Source organism: Stegostoma tigrinum, chromosome 7 (assembly GCF_030684315.1).
Source record: "Stegostoma tigrinum isolate sSteTig4 chromosome 7, sSteTig4.hap1, whole genome shotgun sequence".
Classification (NCBI taxonomy): Eukaryota; Metazoa; Chordata; class Chondrichthyes; order Orectolobiformes; family Stegostomatidae; genus Stegostoma; species Stegostoma tigrinum.
In genome coordinates this window covers 107,307,464-107,327,645 of record NC_081360.1, presented here as the reverse complement: position 1 = coordinate 107,327,645, position 20,182 = coordinate 107,307,464, and the positions used below count along the sequence as shown (strand labels likewise).

Genomic DNA, 20,182 nt, shown 5'->3' with positions numbered 1-20,182 from the left:
GAGGGTGGTAAGCGCCTGTAATGCTCTGCCAGAGGAGGTGGTGGAGGCAGATACAATAGCAACATTTAAGTGGCATCTTGACAGATTCACGAATAGGCAGGGAATAGAGGGATATGGACAGCCTAGAGGCAAAACGTTTTTAGTTTAGAAAGGCGTCGTGTGCTGGCACAGTTTTAGTGAGCCAAAGGGCGTGCTCCTGTGTTGTATTGTTCTTTGTATCTTTCGATGCCCCATGTACTGTGCCCAAAGGCTGATCCTTGTTTTATTGAGTCTTCATCCTGAGCTGTTCCTGGCAGATGTTGTCAGTGGTGTTATAGCTTTGCTGTCCAATCTCGGGTTGGGGTGATAATCCAGGAATTGAAACTGTGTTGTAGCATTTGTCTGAGCTATACACTGGTTGGCTGGCCAACCCCATGCTCCCAGCATCTGGCCACTGTAAACTTTAACCCATTCAAATTTTGTGTTCTTATTCCAATAAGTCACAAATCTTATTCCCCATTTTAATTTTTAAATTGTCCTCTTTGTGGTCAAATCCTTGTGTAGCCTCATACCTTCCTCTTTTTCTGATCTCTGAGATCTCTGTTCTCCTTTGGTTCTGGGCAGTTGTGCATCCCTGATTTTAACCATCACTGTTGGCAACTGTCTTAACTATTGGGCCCCAAATTCTGGAAGTTTCTCCCTGAACCTGTTGATTACCTGATCTTGTGTGTCAGTGTAGAGTTTTCTTTGATCATGCTCTTGTAAAGCACTTTGGAGAATGTTATTACACTAAATAAACTAAATAAATGCAGATTGTTGTTGCATTCAGCCTGTAAGTTATTGCTGTCCCCAGACAGTCGGGACAGTGCAGCCTTGGAAGGCTGATGTTGATTGACAGCTGTCTGTGTATTCCCAGCACAATCTTGTTGGGTCATACAGTAGCCCTAGATATGAAGTGAACTACTTTCACATTGCTGTACATTGGTCTCACAGTCAATCAGTACACGGTACACCAATAAAGAAATTACCAACGTTTTTATCATTCTTTAGGTACAAGATGCTTTTGAAAAATCAGAAGATCCCAGAGGAAGAAAAGGAGCGCTGCACAATATTGTTAAAACTCTATGATGAGTCCAATTCTCATTGGCGTTTGGGAAAGACCAAGGTTAGTTAACCCAGTTAGTGTGTATTAATTCATTAGCGTATGTTAGTCCAGTTAGTGAATGTAACCTTGCTTAGAGAAAATAAACTCAGCTGGGGAATGTGACCCAGAGAACATGACCTAGATTGGAGAGTCTTAGTGATAGCAGGAACTGCAGATGTTGGAGAATCTGAGATTACCAGGTGTAGAGCTGGATGAACACAGCAGGCCAAGCAGTATCAGAGGAGCAGGAAAGCTGATGTTTTGGGCCTAGACCCTTCTTCTGAAAGAAAGTCTTAACCTAGTAAATAAGTTTAACCCTGAGATAAGTCATGATGAATAAATAAGACAGTCATTGCAATAAAAATCAGTTCCCTTAATTTTGGAGAGCAGATGTAGAAACAGTTTGGCTGAAGGTGAGGAATAGTTTAAGCCTTCCTAACAATAACCAACTGTAAGATTGGGTACGTATATGGGACAAAGTAACAGGAGCCTCTGAGGAAGGTACAGCAATAATCACTTAAATAAAAGCAAAATACTTGGGATGCTGGCAATTTGAAACAAACAAAGAAACTCAGCACATCTGACAGCATCTGTGGAGGGAGAAGCAGAGTTAATGTTCCGAGTCTGGTATGGCTTCTTCAGAACTCCAGCAGATTTTTTGTGTCTTCGTCAGTGAAAACAGTTACAAAATAGTTATTTAGCTCCTGTGGCCATGCCTCTATTTCCTATTGCACTGATAAAATGATCAGTATGTTTTAAGAGTTGGATACATCACTAAATTTCTAAAGAAATCATTCACAGGATATGGTATCATTGACTGGGTCAGCATTCATTGCCCACTTATCAGAAGAGCCAACGACATTGCTGCAGGTCTGCAGTCACATGTAGACCAGACCAGGTAAGGATGGCAGTTTCCTTCCCTAAAGGACATTGGTGAACCAGATGAGTTTTTCCCTCAGCAATGGTTTCATTGTGATCATTAGACACTTAATTCTGTTGCCATAAGATTTGAACCAGGATCCACTGAACATTACCTGGGTCTCTGGATTAATTGTCTCATGTAAAAGCACTAGGCCATTGCCTCTCTTGTCCACCAACATATTGAATAATATGTGAAATATCTGGGAGCAACCAAGAACAGCTGATTTATTTACAGGACACCAAATACGGTATTAATCAGGAGGTGAGAGAAGACTGTAGCCTGGAGTACACAATTAACATGGTGACTTCAAGCTGTATATGTAATGAATTAGGCTCATTAGGGTGACCCAGTCTATTTGAAGATTGAATTCATCCATTACTGTAGTCTCATGCTACACACTTCAATAATCTGCTGATCCATACCATGGCCCACACTATTATACTACTTGGTGGCCAAAAAATAACGTCTTTTTAAAAAATGTTTATTCTTGCCTCGCCCAATATTTCTTGCCCATCCTTGTTGCCCTTGAGAAGGTGGTGGTGAGCTGCCTTTTTGAACCACTGCAGTCCACCTGTTGTAGTTGACCCACAATGCCCTTAGGGAGGGAATTCCAGGATTTTGACCCAGTGACAGTGAAGGAACGGCTATATATTTCCAAGTCAAGATGGTGACTGGCTTGCAGGGGGTGGTGTTCCCATGCATCTGCTGTCCCTGTCCTTCTAGATGGAAATGGTCATGGGTTTGAATGGTGTTGTCAGGATAGCCTTTGTGAATTTCTGCAGTGCGTCTTTTAGATAGTACATGCTGGTGCTACTGATCGTCAGTGGTGGAGGGAATGGGATGTTTATGGATGTACTGCCAATCAAGTGGGCTGCTTTGTCCTGGATGCTTATTAAGTTTCCTAAGTGTTATTGGAGCTGCACCCATCCAGAGAAGTGGGGAGCATTCCATCACCCTTCTGACTTGTGCCTTGTAGATGGTGGACTGGCTTTGCGGAGTCAAAGGGGAATTACTTGCCACATTGTCCCATGGGGTGGTGCAGTGGCACAGTGGTTAACACTGCTGCCTTGTGGCACCAGGGACCTGGGTTTGGGTTCCACCCTCAGGTGACCGTCTGCGTGGAGTCTGCACATTCTCTCCGTGTCTGCATGGATTCCCTCTGGGTGCTCCAGTTTCCTCCCACAGTTCAAAGGTGTGCAGAAAGGGTGGAGTGGCCATGGGAAATTACCCATAGTGTCCAGGTATGTGCAGGGTAGATGCATTAGCCTTGGAGTGTACAGCGTACAGGAAAGGGGTATGGGTGGGATGCTCTTTGCAGAGTTGATGTGGACTCAATGGGCTGAATGGCCTGCTTCCACACTGTAGGGATTCTATGACCTAATGAATTATTCCTAACCTCTGACCTGCTGGTGTAGCCACTGTAATTGTATGTGTGTACCATTTAGTTTTTAGTCAATGGTAACCTCCAGAATGTTGAACCTGATGAATTCAGTGATGGTGATGCCATTGAATATCAAGGGGTGATGGTTAGATTGTCTCTTATTGGTGATTAGTGATGGTCATAGCCTGGTACTAATGGGGTGGGAATGTTACTTGTCAGCCCAAGCCTGGATATTGTCCAGATCTTGCTGCATTCGAACATGGACTATTTCAGTAAATGAACAGTCACAGTTGTTGCTGAACATTGTGCAGTCATCAGCAAAAGCCCCCATTTCTGAATGAAAACTAAAAGAATTGAGGATGCTGTAAATCAGGAATAAAAACAGAAGTTGCTGGAAAAGCTCAGCAGTATCTGTGAAGAAAAGATCAGTTCTGAGGAAGGGTCACTGGACCTGTTAACTCTGATGTTTTCTTTACAGATGCTGCCAGACCTGCTGAGCTTATCCAGTAACTTCTGTTTTAGTTTTTATCCCCATTTCTGATCTTATGATGGAGGGAAGGTCTTAGATAAAGCAGCTGAAGATGGTTATGCCTAGGACACTACCCTGAGGATCTCTTGCAGAGTTCCTGGGGTTGAGATGATTGACCTCTGACAACCACAACTATCTTCCTATGTGTCAGGTAAGACTGCAGCTGGGGGAGAATTTTCACCGAATTCCCTTTGAGTCCTGTTTTGCTAGGGCTCTGTGTGCTATTCTCAGTTAAATATGGCCTTCGTGTTAAGGACTGTTGTTCTCAATTCCTTTCCCCGCCACTCCCTTTCCATTGCTGTCCCTTGCTGTTTCTTCACTTCACCCAAACAAATCTCACACAATATTCATGAATATTTAGTTTATGGTCCTGGTCTTAATGGAGTTGACTGGACACAGGAGCAATTACAATGCCGATGGGAACAAAGTGATCCAAGCAAGAGCAGAGAAGATTAAACCAGTGAAAGGCAACCATTCAGTTTTGGAGATTTATATTCATCATGAACAGAGACAGGGAGGGGGTAGCTGCTCACTGAAAGAGGCTCATTGTCATTCCAGGGTCAGAGGTGAGAGTTGCTGAACCACTTCATTTGATTGTTACGACAGCAGCCACTGGAACTCCTTAACCCTTACTTTCCCTCACCGCAAGATTGAAATCAGTGTGTGTGGGACTGTATCCCAGTGAGAGTCAGTGTGTGTGGGACTGTGCCCCAGTGAGAGTCAGTGTGTGTGGGACTGTATCCCAGTGAGAGTCAGTGTGTGTGGGACTGTACCCCAGTGAGAGTCAGTGTGTGTGGGACTGTGCCCCAGTGAGAGTCAGTGTGTGTGGGACTGTATCCCAGTGAGAGTCAGTGTGTGTGGGACTGTACCCCAGTAAGAGTCAGTGTGTGTGGGAGTGTACCCCAGTGAGAGTCGGTGTGTGTGGGAGTGTAGCCCAGTGAGAGTCAGTGTGTGTGGGACTGTACCCCAGTGAGAGTCAGTGTGTGTGGGACTGTATCCCAGTGAGAGTCAGTGTGTGTGGGACTGTACCCCAGTAAGAGTCAGTGTGTGTGGGAGTGTACCCCAGTGAGAGTCGGTGTGTGTGGGAGTGTACCCCAGTGAGAGTCAGTGTGTGTGGGACTGTACCCCAGTCAGAATCAGTGTGTGTGGGACTGTACCCCAGTGAGAGTCAGTGTGTGTGGAATTGTACCCCAGTTGAACTGACTGTGTGTGTGGGAGTGTACCCCAGTTGAACTGACTGTGTGTGTGGGAGTGTACCCCAGTGAGAGTCAGTGTGTGTGGGACTGCACCCCAGTGAGAGTCAGTGTGTGTGGGAGTGTACCCCAGTGAGAGTCTGTGTGTGTGGGACTGTACCCCAGTGAGAGTCCGTGTGTGTGGGAGTGTACCCCGGTGAGAGTCAGTGTGTGTGGGAGTGTACCCCAGTGAGAGTCAGTGTGTGTGGGAGTGTACCCCAGAGAGAGTCAGTGTGTGTGGGAGCTGTACCCCAGTGAGAGTCAGTGTGTGTGGGAGTGTACCCCAGTGAGAGTCAGTGTGTGTGGAACTGTACCCCAGTTGAACTGACTGTGTGTGTGGGAGTGTACCCCAGTTGAACTGACTGTGTGTGTGGGAGTGTACCCCAGCGAGAGTCAGTGTGTGTGGGAGTGGACCCCAGTGAGAGTCAGTGTGTGTTGGACTGTACCCCAGTGAGAGTCAGTGTGTGTGGGACTGTACCCCAGTGAGAGTCAGTGTGTGTGGGACTGTACCCCAGTGAGAGTCAGTGTGTGTGGGAGTGTACCCCAGTTGAACTGACTGTGTGTGTGGGATCCGTACCGCAGTGAGAGTCAGTGCCTGTGGGACTGTACCCCAGTGAGAGTCAGTGTGTGTGGGACTGTATCCCAGTGAGAGTCAGTGTGTGTGGAATTGTACCCCAGTTGAACTGACTGTGTGTGTGGGAGTGTACCCCAGTTGAACTGACTGTGTGTGTGGGAGTGTACCCCAGTGAGAGTCAGTGTGTGTGGGACTGCACCCCAGTGAGAGTCAGTGTGTGTGGGAGTGTACCCCAGTGAGAGTCTGTGTGTGTGGGACTGTACCCCAGTGAGAGTCCGTGTGTGTGGGAGTGTACCCCAGTGAGAGTCTGTGTGTGTGGGACTGTACCCCAGTGAGAGTCTGTGTGTGTGGGACTGTACCCCAGTGAGAGTCCGTGTGTGTGGGAGTGTACCCCAGTGAGAGTCAGTGTGTGTGGGACTGTACCCCAGTGAGAGTCAGTGTGTGTGGGAGTGTACCCCAGAGAGAGTCAGTGTGTGTGGGAGTGGACCCCAGTGAGAGTCAGTGTGTGTTGGACTGTACCCCAGTGAGAGTCAGTGTGTGTGGGACTGTACCCCAGTGAGAGTCAGTGTGTGTGGGACTGTACCCCAGTGAGAGTCAGTGTGTGTGGGAGTGTACCCCAGTTGAACTGACTGTGTGTGTGGGATCCGTACCGCAGTGAGAGTCAGTGCCTGTGGGACTGTACCCCAGTGAGAGCCAGTGTGTGTGGGACTGTATCCCAGTGAGAGTCAGTGTGTGTGGAATTGTACCCCAGTTGAACTGACTGTGTGTGTGGGAGTGTACCCCAGTGAGAGTCAGTGTGTGTGGGACTGCACCCCAGTGAGAGTCAGTGTGTGTGGGAGTGTACCCCAGTGAGAGTCCATGTGTGTGGGAGTGTACCCCAGTGAGAGTCTGTGTGTGTGGGACTGTACCCCAGTGAGAGTCAGTGTATGTGGGAGTGTACGCCAGTGAGAGTCAGTGTGTGTGGGAGTATATCCCAGTGAGAGTCAGTGTGTGTGGAACTGTACCCCAGTTGAACTGACTGTGTATGTGGGAGTGTACCCCAGTTGAACTGACTGTGTGTGTGGGAGTGTACCCCAGCAAGAGTCAGTGTGTGTGGGAGTGGACCCCAGTGAGAGTCAGTGTGTGTTGGAGTGGACCCCAGTGAGAGTCAGTGTGTGTGGGAGTGTACCCCAGTTGAACTGACTGTGTGTGTGGGATCCGTACCGCAGTGAGAGTCAGTGCCTGTGGGACTGTACCCCAGTGAGAGTCAGTGTGTGTGGGACTGTACCCCAGCGAGAGTCAGTGTGTGTGGGAGTGTACCCCAGTTGAACTGACTGTGTGTGTGGGACTGTACCCCAGCGAGAGTCAGTGTGTGTGGGAGTGTACCCCAGTTGAACTGACTGTGTGTGTGGGACTGTACCCCAGCGAGAGTCAGTGTGTGTGGGAGTGTACCCCAGTTGAACTGACTATGTGTGTGGGAGTGTACCCCAGCGAGAGTCAGTGTGTGTGGGAGTGTACCCCAGTGAGAGTCAGTGTGTGTGGGACTGTACCCCAGTGAGAGTCAGTGCCTGTGGGACTGTACCCCAGTGAGAGTCAGTGTGTGTGGGACTGTACCCCAGTGATAGTCAGTGCCTGTGGGACTGTACCCCAGTGAGAGTCAGTGTGTGTGGGACTGTACCCCAGTGAGAGTCAGTGCCTGTGGGACTGTACCCCAGTGAGAGTCAGTGTGTGTGGGACTGTACCCCAGCGAGAGTCAGTGTGTGTGGGAGTGTACCCCAGTTGAACTGACTGTGTGTGTGGGACTGTACCCCAGCGAGAGTCCGTACTTAGAACATAGAACATAGAACATAGAACAGTACAGCACAGAACAGGCCCTTCAGCCCACAATGTTGTGCCGACCATTGATCCTCATGGATGCACCCTCAAATTTCTGTGACCATATGCATGTCCAGCAGTCTCTTAAATGACCCCAATGACCTTGCTTCCACAACTGCTGCTGGCAACGCATTCCATGCTCTCACAACTCTGAGAGACCAGTACTACAATTGCAGCTTTGTGGACTGACATTCTGAATGGATCATTTTCAGGTGTGATGATTAAATCTCGGTAATCCAAAGTGAGTAGATACTAGTAGAATTCTGTAAGAAGCTTGCCGAGTTGCGTAGCCCTCTTCTGTCCTGAGTCTTTTATTTCTTCCGTATGTTAAATTAATCTGATGCTATTGTTGGTTGAAATGATGGTGTCATGGGACCTACTTCCTGCAAAAGGTGACTGTACTTCTAATTTTACTGTTGTTGATTGTTCTAAAATTGGAGTGAATTGCAAAGATTCACATTTCCAGGAAGGAAAGGAACACAAACACTGCCAGAACTCTGCTCTATTTTCACGGAAACAACTGTGGCAGTAACATCTGGAGGAGGGGACGGTGGTAAAGAGACAAGCGGGAGTGTGGGGTTTTTGTGTTTGATTGAGGGGTTTGGAGTGAAAGCTTTGTGCTGAAAGAGGTACTGTCGCAGGGGGTTTTGTTTAGGGATGGGTTTAAGTGTTTGCAGTTAGTTTCAATGGACTTGGATGAGAGCTCTGGGACAAAAGTGTGTGTTGAGTGAGTGATGTGGGTTTAGAATGTCCAGGTGGGTTTAGGGGTCTTTGTATGGGGTTCTTGGATTTGTGGTGGGATTAAGGGTTGGGTGTGGGATTAGAGGTTTGAGTTGGGGTTTTGGGACAGGGATGGTTTAAGGTTTGGGGTGTTCTTGCTGTGTTCTTGCTTTGATGCAAAAGTCACACTTGACATGTGACTCTCACTCTTCACTCACCTGTACACATTGACCTCCATTTTCAGGAGATTTTTTTCTGAAACTGGTTGGCACTGCAGGGGTTAAGCTATCTGTGCCAGGGTGAGTAAGCTGTGATTGGTTACACTGTCTGTATCTGAGCAAATTGACGTCCACTAACAGTGGGAAAGTAAAGCGCTTTATCCATTTGTTCACAGACAGTGAGAAAGAGTAACAGAGAGAGAGATAGGGGAAGGAGAGTGAGCAGTTCCAGTTTGTAATGAGCCAGCCATTGGCAGGTTGAGCAACACAGAGACACAGCCTGCATTCTCTGCAAGGACAACATTTAAATCACTTCTTTGAAGAGATTATGGGACGGTGCTAGGAACCAGAGCGATTTAATTAAAGTAACCGGATTTTTAAAAAATCCTTGCAGTAAACTATGCAGACAGACGGCAGGCAGGACAGAAGACAGTTCACAGTGGAACATCTCTCTTCTTCTGTTTTCTCCCTGTTGCTCCACTTTCCCCGATGCCGTGGAAATGTTGCCGTTAACTTTTCCAAATTCACTCATTGTTGATTGACTTTTTTTGCAGGTATTTTTGAAGGAGGTTTTGGAACAGAAACTGGAGAAAGTTCGAACAGAGGAGTTGCGGGGAGCTGCCATGGTCCTGCGAGCTTATATCATGGGCTATCAGGCAAGGTTAGTGTTTACTGCGGCAAAGCTAACAGTACAGTCCATGCACAGTTGCGCACACAAGCAATCCCACACACACTGATTCTGACTGGGGTACAGTCCCACGCACACTGACTCTCACTGGGGTACAGTCCCACACACACACTGACTCTCACTGGGGTATGGTCCCACACACACTGACTCTCACTGGGGTACAGTCCCACACACACACTGACTCTCGCTGGGGTACAGTCCCACATACACTGACTCTCACTGGGGTACAGTCCCACAGACACTGACTCTCACTGGGGTACGCTCCCGTACACACTGACTGCCAGTGAAGTACAATACATTAATCATGAACATCTTCAATCTTCCTATTGACTGGAATTGTCTGATTGGCAGATTTAGCCATGAGGAAGAGTTCACAGTGTGTATAAAGCAGTTTCCTAGAACAATATGCATAGATCCAATGAACAATCAGTCTATTTTGGATCTGATGATGTGTGATGAGGCAGATTTAATAAATGATCTCAAAGTAAAAGATGCTCTCAGAAAACTGTGCCCAGAGCATTATAGAAATCAGAATTTATTTTTAGATCGAAGTATCTGGATCAGAACCAACTTTAACAACTTAAATAAGGGAAATTATGAAAAAGCAAGAGAAGAGCTGGCTGGAGTAAACTGGGAAAGGATTTAACAGCAAAGGTAGTTGAGGAACAATGGCAGAAATTTAAGAATATCGTTGATGGCTCATATCGCAGTGAGAAAGAACGATTCTAGGAAGCAGATGAGGCAACCAGGTTAACTTGGAAGGTAAGAGCAACATCAGATTGAAAGAAAAAACATACAGTGTGGCAAAGATTAGTGATAACTTATTGGGATCATCCAGTATGGGTTCATGAAGGATAGGTCATGTTCAACTAATTTGATGGAATTCTTTGAGGACATTACTTGCATGGTGAACAATGGGGAACCTGTGGATGTGGTGTATCTGGCTTTCCAAAAGGCATTTGACAAGGTACCACACCAAACACTGCTAAATAAGATAAAGTTGTATGGTATTACAGGTAATGGATTGGTTGACCAGTAGAAAGCAAACAGTAGGGGTAAATGGGTGTTTTTCTAGTTGGCGATCAGTGGCCAGTGGTGTGCCTCAGGGATCAGTGTTGGGACCACAATTATTTACAATTTACACAGATGATTTGGAGTTGGCGACTAAGTGTGGTGTGTCAAAATTTGCAGATGACACTAAGGTGAGTGGCAGAGCAAAGAAGACACAAAGTCTGCAGAGGGATGTTGATGGTCTTAAGTGAGTGGGCAAAGATCGGGCAGATGGAGTACAATGTTGATAAGTGCGAGGTCATCTATTTTGGTAGGAATAACAGCAAAATGGACTGTTTTAAATGGTTAAAAAAATGCTGTACGCTGCTGTACAGAGGGACTTGGGTGTCCTTGCGCATGAATCGCTAAAAGTAGGATTGGAGGTGCGACAGGTAATTAAAAATGCAAATGGAATTTTGTCTGCCATTGCTAGAGGGATGGAATTTGAAAACAGGGAGGCTATGCTGCAGCTGTATAGGGTCCTGGTGAGGCCACACCTGGAGTACTGTGTGCAGTTTTGATCTTACTTGAGAAGGGATATACTCGCACTGGAGGGGGTGCAGAGGAGACTCAGTCAGTTGATTCCAGAGTTGAGAGGATTGGATTATAGACTGGGATTATACTCATTGGAATTTGGAAGAATGAAGGGAGATTTTATAGAAACATATAAGATTATGAAGGGAATAGATAGGGTAGAGGCAGGGAGCTTGTTTCCAATCACAGGTGAAACGAGGACTCGGCGGCATAGCCTCAAAGTAAGGGGAAGCAGATGTAGGGCTGAGGTCAGGAAGAACTTCTTCACTCAAAGAGTTGTGAATCTGTGGAATTCCTTGCCCAGTGAAGCGTCTGAAACTACCTCACTGAATGTTTTCAAAGCAAGGCAAGATAAATTTTTGAACATTAAAGGAATTAAGGGTTTATGGTGAGTGGGTGGGTAAGTGGAGCTGAGTCTCAAATAGATCAGCCATGATCTTATAAAATGGCGGGGCTGGCTCAAGGGGACGGATGCTCCTAGTTCTTGTGTTCTTTTAAGCCAGACTCTCACTCGGGTATGGGGGCCCACACACACTTACTCTCACTTGGGTACAGGCTCCGACACACACTGACACTCTCTGGAGTACAGTCCCACACACACACATTGACTCTCACTGGGATACACTCTCACACACACTGACTCTCGCTGGGGTACAGTCCTACAAACACTAACTCTCGCTTGGGTACACTCGCACACACACTGACACTCACTGGGGTACAGCTCCCACACACACGGACTCTCACTCAGGTACAGGGTCCCACACACATCTCTCTCACTGGAGTACAGTCCCACACACTCCGACTCTCAATGGGATACACTCCCGCGCACACTGACTCTCAATGGGATATAGTCCCACACACAGACTGACTCTCACTGGGGTATTGTCCCACACACACTGACTCTCGCTGGGGTACAGTCTCACACACACTGACTCTCGCTGGGGTACAGTCCCACACACACTGACTCTCACTGGGGTACAGTCCCACACACACTGACTCTCGCTGGGGTACAGCTCCCACACACGCTGACTCTCACTCGGGTACAGGGTCCCACATACACTGACTCTCACTGGAGTACAGTCGCACACATTCTGACTCTCACTGGAAAACACTCGCGCACGCACTGACTTTCATTGGGGTATAGTCCCACACACACACACTGACTGTCACTGGGGTATTGTCCCACACACACTGACTCTCACTGGGGTACAGTCTCACACACGCCGACTCTCTCTGGGGTGCAGTCCCACACACACTGACTCTCACTGGGGTACAATCCAACACACATTGACACTCGCTATGTTACAGTCCCACCCACACTGACTCTCACTGGGGTACAGTCCCACACATACTGACACTCGCTACGGTACAGTCCCTTCGACACTGACTCTCACTGGGGGACACGCCCAAACACACTGACTCTCATTCTTGTACAGGGTCCCACACACACTGACTCTCACTGGGGTACAGTCCGACACACACTGACACTCGCTACGGTACAGTCCCACCCACACAGACTCTCACTGGGGGACAGTCCCACACACACTGACTCTCACTATGGTACACTCCCACACACTGACTCTCACTGGAGTACAGTCCCACACACACTGACACTCGCGACGGTACAGTCCCATCCACACTGACTCTCACTGGGGTACACGCCCAAACACACTGACTCTCATTCTTGTACAGGGTCCCACACACACTGACTCTCACTGAAGTACAGTCGCACACACACTGACTCTCTCTGAGGTCCAGTTCGACACACACACGAACTCTCACTGGGGTACAGTCCCACACACACATCTCTCTCACTGGATTACAGTCCCACACACTCCGACTCTCACTGGGATACACTCCCACACACACTGACTCTCACTGGGGTACAGTCCCACACACACTGACTCTCTCTGGGGTACAGTCCCACACACACTGACTCTCTCACTGGGGTACAGTCCCACACACACTGACTCTCACTGGGGTACAGTCTCACACACGCTGACTCTCTCTGGGGTACAGTCCCACACACACTGACTCTCACTGGGGTACAGTCCCACACACACTGACTCTCACTGGGGTACAATCCAACACACATTGACACTCGCTGGGGTACAGCTCCCACACACACTGACTCTCATTCTTGTACAGGGTCTCACACACGCTGACTCTCTCTGGGGTACAGTCCCACACACACTGACTCTCGCTGGGGTACAGTCCCACACACACTCACTCTCGCTGGGGTACAGCTCCCACACACGCTGATTCTCACTCGGGTACAGGGTCCCACACACACTGACTCTCACTGGGGTACAGTCCCACACACACTGACTCTCTCTGGGGTACAGTCCCACACACACTGACTCTCGCTGGGGTACGGTCCCACAGACACTGACTCTCATTCTTGTACAGGGTCCCACACACACTGACTCTCACTGGGGTACAATCCAACACACACTGACACTCGCTACGGTACAGTCCCACCCACACTGACTCTCACTGGGGTACAGTCCCACACACAGTGACTCTCACTGGGGTACAATCCAACACACACTGACACTCGCTACGGTACAGTCCTTTCCACACTGACTGTCACTGGGGGACAGTCCCACACACACTGACTCTCACTCGGGTATTGTCCCACACACACTGACTCTCTCACTGGGGTACAGTCCCACACACACTGACTCTCACTGGGGTACAGTCCCACACACACTGACTCTGACTGGGGTACAATCCCACACACACTGACTCTCACTGGGATACGGTCCCACAGACACTGACTCTCATTCTTTTACAGGGTCCCACACACACTGACTCTGTCTAAATTACAGTCGCACACACACTGACTCTCACTGCAGTACAGTCCCACACACACGGACTCTCACTCAGGTACAGGGTCCCACACACATCTCTCTCACTGGAGTACAGTCCCACACACTCCGACTCTCAATGGGATACACTCCCGCGCACACTGACTCTCAATGGGATATAGTCCCACACACAGACTGACTCTCACTGGGGTATTGTCCCACACACACTGACTCTCGCTGGGGTACAGTCTCACACACACTGACTCTCGCTGGGGTACAGTCCCACACACACTGACTCTCACTGGGGTACAGTCCCACACACACTGACTCTCGCTGGGGTACAGCTCCCACACACGCTGACTCTCACTCGGGTACAGGGTCCCACACACACTGACTCTCACTGGAGTACAGTCGCACACACTCTGACTCTCACTGGAAAACACTCCTGCACGCACTGACTTTCACTGGGGTATAGTCCCACACACACACACTGACTGTCACTGGGGTATTGTCCCACACACACTGACTCTCTCACTGGGGTACAGTCCCACACACACACTCTCTCACTGGGGTACAGTCTCACACACGCTGACTCTCTCTGGGGTACAGTCCCACACACACTGACTCTCACTGGGGTACAGTCCCACACACACTGACTCTCACTGGGGTACAATCCAACACACATTGACACTCGCTATGGTACAGTCCCACCCGCACTGACTCTCACTGGGGTACAGTCCCACACATACTGACACTCGCTACGGTACAGTCCCTTCAACACTGACTCTCACTGGGGGACACGCCCAAACACACTGACTCTCATTCTTGTACAGGGTCCCACACACACTGACTCTCACTGGGGTACAGTCCGACACACACTGACACTCGCTACGGTACAGTCCCAGCCACACAGACTCTCACTGGGGGACAGTCCCACACACACTGACTCTCACTATGGTACACTCCCACACACTGACTCTCACTGGAGTACAGTCCCACACACACTGACACTCGCGACGGTACAGTCCCATCCACACTGACTCTCACTGGGGTACACGCCCAAACACACTGACTCTCATTCTTGTACAGGGTCCCACACACACTGACACTCACTGAAGTACAGTCGCACACACACTGACTCTCTCTGAGGTCCAGTTCGACACACACACGAACTCTCACTGGGGTACAGTCCCACACACACTGACTCTCACTGGAGTACAGTCCCACAAACACTGACTCTCACTGGGGTATAGTATCACAGACACACCGACTTTCACTGGGGTACAGTCCCACACACACAGACAGGGGTACAGTCCCACACGGACTGACTCTCAGTAGGGTACAGCCGCACACACACTGTCTGTCACTGGGGTATGGTCCCACAGACACTACTCTCATTCTTGTAAAGGGTCCCACACACACTGACTCTCACTGGGTTACACTCCCACACCCACTGACTCTCACTGGAGTACAGTCCCACACACACACATTGAGTCTCACTGAGATACACTCTCACACACACTGACTCTCACTGGGGTATAGTCCCACACACACTGACTCTCACTGGGGTACACTCCCACACACAGTGACACTCGCTGGGGTACAGCTCCCACACACACTGACTCTCACTCAGGTACAGGGTCCCACACACGTCTCTCTCACTGGAGTACAGTCCCACACACTCCGACTCTCACTGGGATACACTCCCGCACACACTGACTCTCACTGGGGTATAGTCCCACACACACTGACTCTCACTGGGGTACAGTCCCACACACACTGACTCTCGCTGGGGTACAGTCCCACACACACTCACTCTCGCTGGGGTACAGCTCCCACACACGCTGACTCTCACTCAGGTACAGGGTCCCACACACACTGACTCTCACTGGGGTACAGTCCCACACACACTGACTCTCTCTGGGGTACAGTCCCACACACACTGACTCTCGCTGGGGTACGGTCCCACAGACACTGACTCTCATTCTTGTACAGGGTCCCACACACACTGACTCTCACTGGGGTACAATCCAACACACACTGACACTCACTACGGTACAGTCCCACCCACACTGACTCTCACTGGGGTACAGTCCCACACACAGTGACTCTCACTGGGGTACAATCCAACACACACTGACACTCGCTACGGTACAGTCCTTTCCACACTGACTGTCACTGGGGTACAGTCCCACACACTCTGACTCTCACTCGGGTATTGTCCCACACACACTGACTCTCTCACTGGGGTACAGTCCCACACACACTGACTCTCACTGGGGTACAGTCTCACACACACTGACTCTGACTGGGTTACAATCCCACACACACTGACTCTCACTGGGATACGGTCCCACAGACACTGACTCTCATTCTTTTACAGGGTCCCACACACACTGACTCTGTCTAAATTACAGTCGCACACACACTGACTCTCACTGCGGTACGGTCCCACACACACTGACTCTCACTGGGGTACAATCCAACACACACTGACACTCGCTACGGTACAGTCCCAACCACACTGACTCTCACTGGGGTACACGCCCAAACACACTTACTCACACTGGGGTACAGTCCCACACACACTGACTCTCACTGGGGTACAGTCCCATACACATTGACTCTCACTGGGGTACAGTCCCAGACACACTGTCTCTCTGACTGTGGTACAGTGCCACACACTCTGACTCTCACAGGGGTACAGTCCCACACGCACTGACTCTCATTGGGGTACAGCCCCACACACACTGACTCTCACTACGGCACAGTCCCAGCCACACTGACTCTCTCTTTGGTACAGTCCCACACCCACTGACTCTCTCTGGGGTACAGACCCACACACACTGACTGTCACTGGGGTACTATCCCACACACACTGTCTCTCACTGGGGTACAGTCCCACATACACTGACTCTCTCTGGGGTACAGTCCCACACACAGTGTCTCTCACTGTGATACAGTCCCACACACTCTGACACTCGCTACGGTACAGTCCCACACACACTGACTCTCACTCGGGTACGGGGTCCCACACACACATCGAATCTCACTGGGGTACAGTCCCACACGCACACTGACTCTCACTGGGGTACAGCTCCCACACACTCATTGAATCTCACTGGGGTACAGTCCCACACACACTGACTCTCTCACTGGGGTACAGTTCCACACACACTGACTCTCACTGGGGTACAATCCCACACACCCACCGACTCTGTCTGGGATACACTCCCACACACACTAACTCTCACTGGGATACACTCCCACACCCACTGTCTCTCACTGGCGTACACTCCCACACACACTGACTCTCATTGAGGTACAGTCCCACATACACTGACACTCGCTAGGGTAGAGTCCCACACAAGCCGACTCTCACTGGGATACACTCCCGCACACACTGACTGTCACTGGGGTATAGTCCGACACAGACATCGAATCTCACTGGGGTACAGTCCCACACACACTGACTCTCTGACTGTGGTACAGTCCCACACATACTGACTCTCACAGGGGTACAGACCCACACACACTGACTGTCACTGGGGTACTATCCCACACACACTGTCTCTCACTGGGGTACAGTCCCACATACACTGACTCTCTCTGTGATACACTCCCACACACACTGACACTCCCTACAGTACAGTCCCACCCATACTGACTCTCACTGGGGTACAGTCCCACACACATTGACTCCCACTGGGATACAGTCCCACACACAGTGACTCTCTCACTAGGGTACAGTCCCACACGTACTAACTCTCATTTGGGTACAGTCCCACACGTACTAACTCTCATTTGGGTACAGTCCCACAAACACTGACACTCGCTACGGTACAGTCCCAGCCACACTGACTCTCGCTGGGGTACAATCCCACACACACTGACTCTCTCTGGGGTACAGTCCCACACACTCCGACTCTCACTGGGATACACTCCCGAACACACTGACTCTCACTGGGGTATAGTATCACACAGACACCGACTTTAACTGGGGTACAGTCCCACACACACTGACTCTCACTGGTGTACAGTCCCACACGCACTGACTCTCAGTAGCGTACAGACGCACACACACTGTCTCTCACTGAGGTACGGTCCCACAGACACTGACTCTCATTCTTGTACAGCGTCCCACACACACTGACTCTCACTGGGATACACTCCCACACACACACTGATTCCCACTGGAGAACAGTCCCACACACACACACACTGACTCTCACTGAAGTACTGTCGCTCACACACTGACTCTCTCTGGGGTCCAGTCTGACACACACACTGACTCTCACTGGGGTACAGTTCCACACACACTGACTCTCTCTGGGGTACCTTCCCACACGCACTGACTCTAATTCTTGTACAGGGTCCCAGACACACTGACTCTCAGTGGAGTGCAGTCGCACACACACTGATTCTCTCTCGGGTACAGTCTTGCACACACACTGACTCTCTCTGGGGTACAGTCCCACACACAGTGACTCTCACTGGGGTACAGTCACACACACAGTGTCTCTCACTGGGGTACGGTCCCACAGACACTGACTCTCATTCTTGTACAGGGTCCCACACACACTGACTCTCACTGGGGTACAGTCCCACACGCACTGACTCTCAGTAGGGTACAGTCTCACACACACTGTCTCTCACAGGGATACACTCCCACACACACTGACTCTTACTGGGGTACAGTCCCACACACACTGACTCTCACTGGGGTACAATCCCACACACCCACTGACTCTATCTGGGATACACTCCCACACACTCTGACTCTCACTGGAGTACAGTCCCACACACACTGACTGTCACTGGGGTACAGTCCCACACACACTGACTCTCACTGGGGTACACTCCCACACTCACTGACTCTCACTGGGGTACAGTTCCACACACACTGACGCTCTCTGGGGTACCTTCCCACACGCACTGACTCTAATTCTTGTACAGGGTCCCACACACACTGACTCTCAGTGGAGTGCAGTCGCACACACACTGACTCTCTCTCGGGTACAGTCTTGCACACACACTGACTCTCTCTGGGGTACAGTCCCACACACAGTGACTCTCACTGGGGTATATTCACACACACAGTGTCTCTCACTGGGGTACGGTCCCACAGACACTGACTCTCATTCTTGTACAGGGTCCCACACACACTGACTCTGACTGAATTACAGTCGCACGCACACTGACTCTCTCTAGGGTACAGTCCCACCCATACTGACTCTCACTGGGGTACACTCCCACACACACTGACTCTCACTGGGGTACAGACCCACACACACTGACTCTCACTGGGGTACACTCCCACACACACTGACTCTCACTGGGGTACAGTCCGACACACTCTGACACTCGCTACGGTACAGTCCCACCCACACTGACTCTCACTGGGGTACAGTCCCACACACAGTGACTCTCACTGGGGTACAGTAGCACACGCACTGAATCTCACTGGGGTCCAGTCCGACACACACACTGACTCTCACTGGGGTACAGTCCCACACACACTGACTCTCACTGGAGTACAGTCCCACAAACACTGACTCTCACAGGGTTACTCTCCCACACACTCCGACTCTCACTGGGATACACTCCCGCACACACTGACTCTCACTGGGGTATAGTATCACACACACACCGACTCTCACTGGGGTACAGTCCCACACACATTGACTCCCACTGGGGTACAGTCCCACACACACTGAGTCTCACTGGCGTACAGACCCACAGACACTGACTCTCACTGGGGTACAGACCCACACACACTGACTCTCACTGGGGTACACTCCCACCCACACTGACTCTCATTGAGGTACAGTCCCACATACACTGACTCGCTAGGTTAAAGTCCCACACACTCCGACTCTCACTGGGATACACTCCCGCACACACTGACTGTCACTGTGTTATAGTCCCACACACGCATCGAATCTCACTGGGTTACAGCCCCACACACACTGACTCTCACAGGGGTACAGTCCCACACGCACTGACTGTTATTGGGGTACAGTCCCAGCCACACTGACTCTCTCTGGGGTACAGTCCCACACACACTGACTATATCTGGGGTACCGTCCCCCACACACTGACTCTCACTGGGGTACACGCCCAAACACACTGACTCTCATTCTTGTACAGGGTCCCACAAACACTGACTCTCACTGGGTTACACTCCCACACACTCCGACTCTCACTGGGATACACTCACGCACACACTGACTCTCACTGGGGTATAGTATCACACACACACCGACTTTCACTGGGGTACAGACCCACACACACTGACTCTCACTGGGGTACAGTTCCACACACAATGACTCTCTCTGGGGTACCTTCCCACACGCACTGACTCTAATTCTTGTACAGGGTCCCACACACACTGACTCTCAGTGGAGTGCAGCCGCACACACACTGACTCTCTCTCAGGTACAGCCTTGGACACACACTGACTCTCTCTGGGGTACAGTCCCACACACAGTGACTCTCACTGGGGTATATTCACACACACAGTGTTTCTCACTGGGGTACGGCCCCA

General features: G+C 50.1%; 1 protein-coding gene across 1 annotated transcript in view; it reads left to right on the top strand.

Annotated features, from left to right (window-relative positions):
- LOC125454312 (unconventional myosin-X-like) overlaps positions 1–20,182 on the top strand; it is a 286,482-nt gene that overhangs the window by 96,853 nt on the left and 169,447 nt on the right. The window contains exons 21-22 of the mRNA XM_059647628.1: positions 1,030–1,144; positions 9,108–9,214. Coding sequence (XP_059503611.1) covers positions 1,030–1,144; positions 9,108–9,214 — 222 coding nt within the window. The remainder of the gene's footprint in view (positions 1–1,029; positions 1,145–9,107; positions 9,215–20,182) is intronic.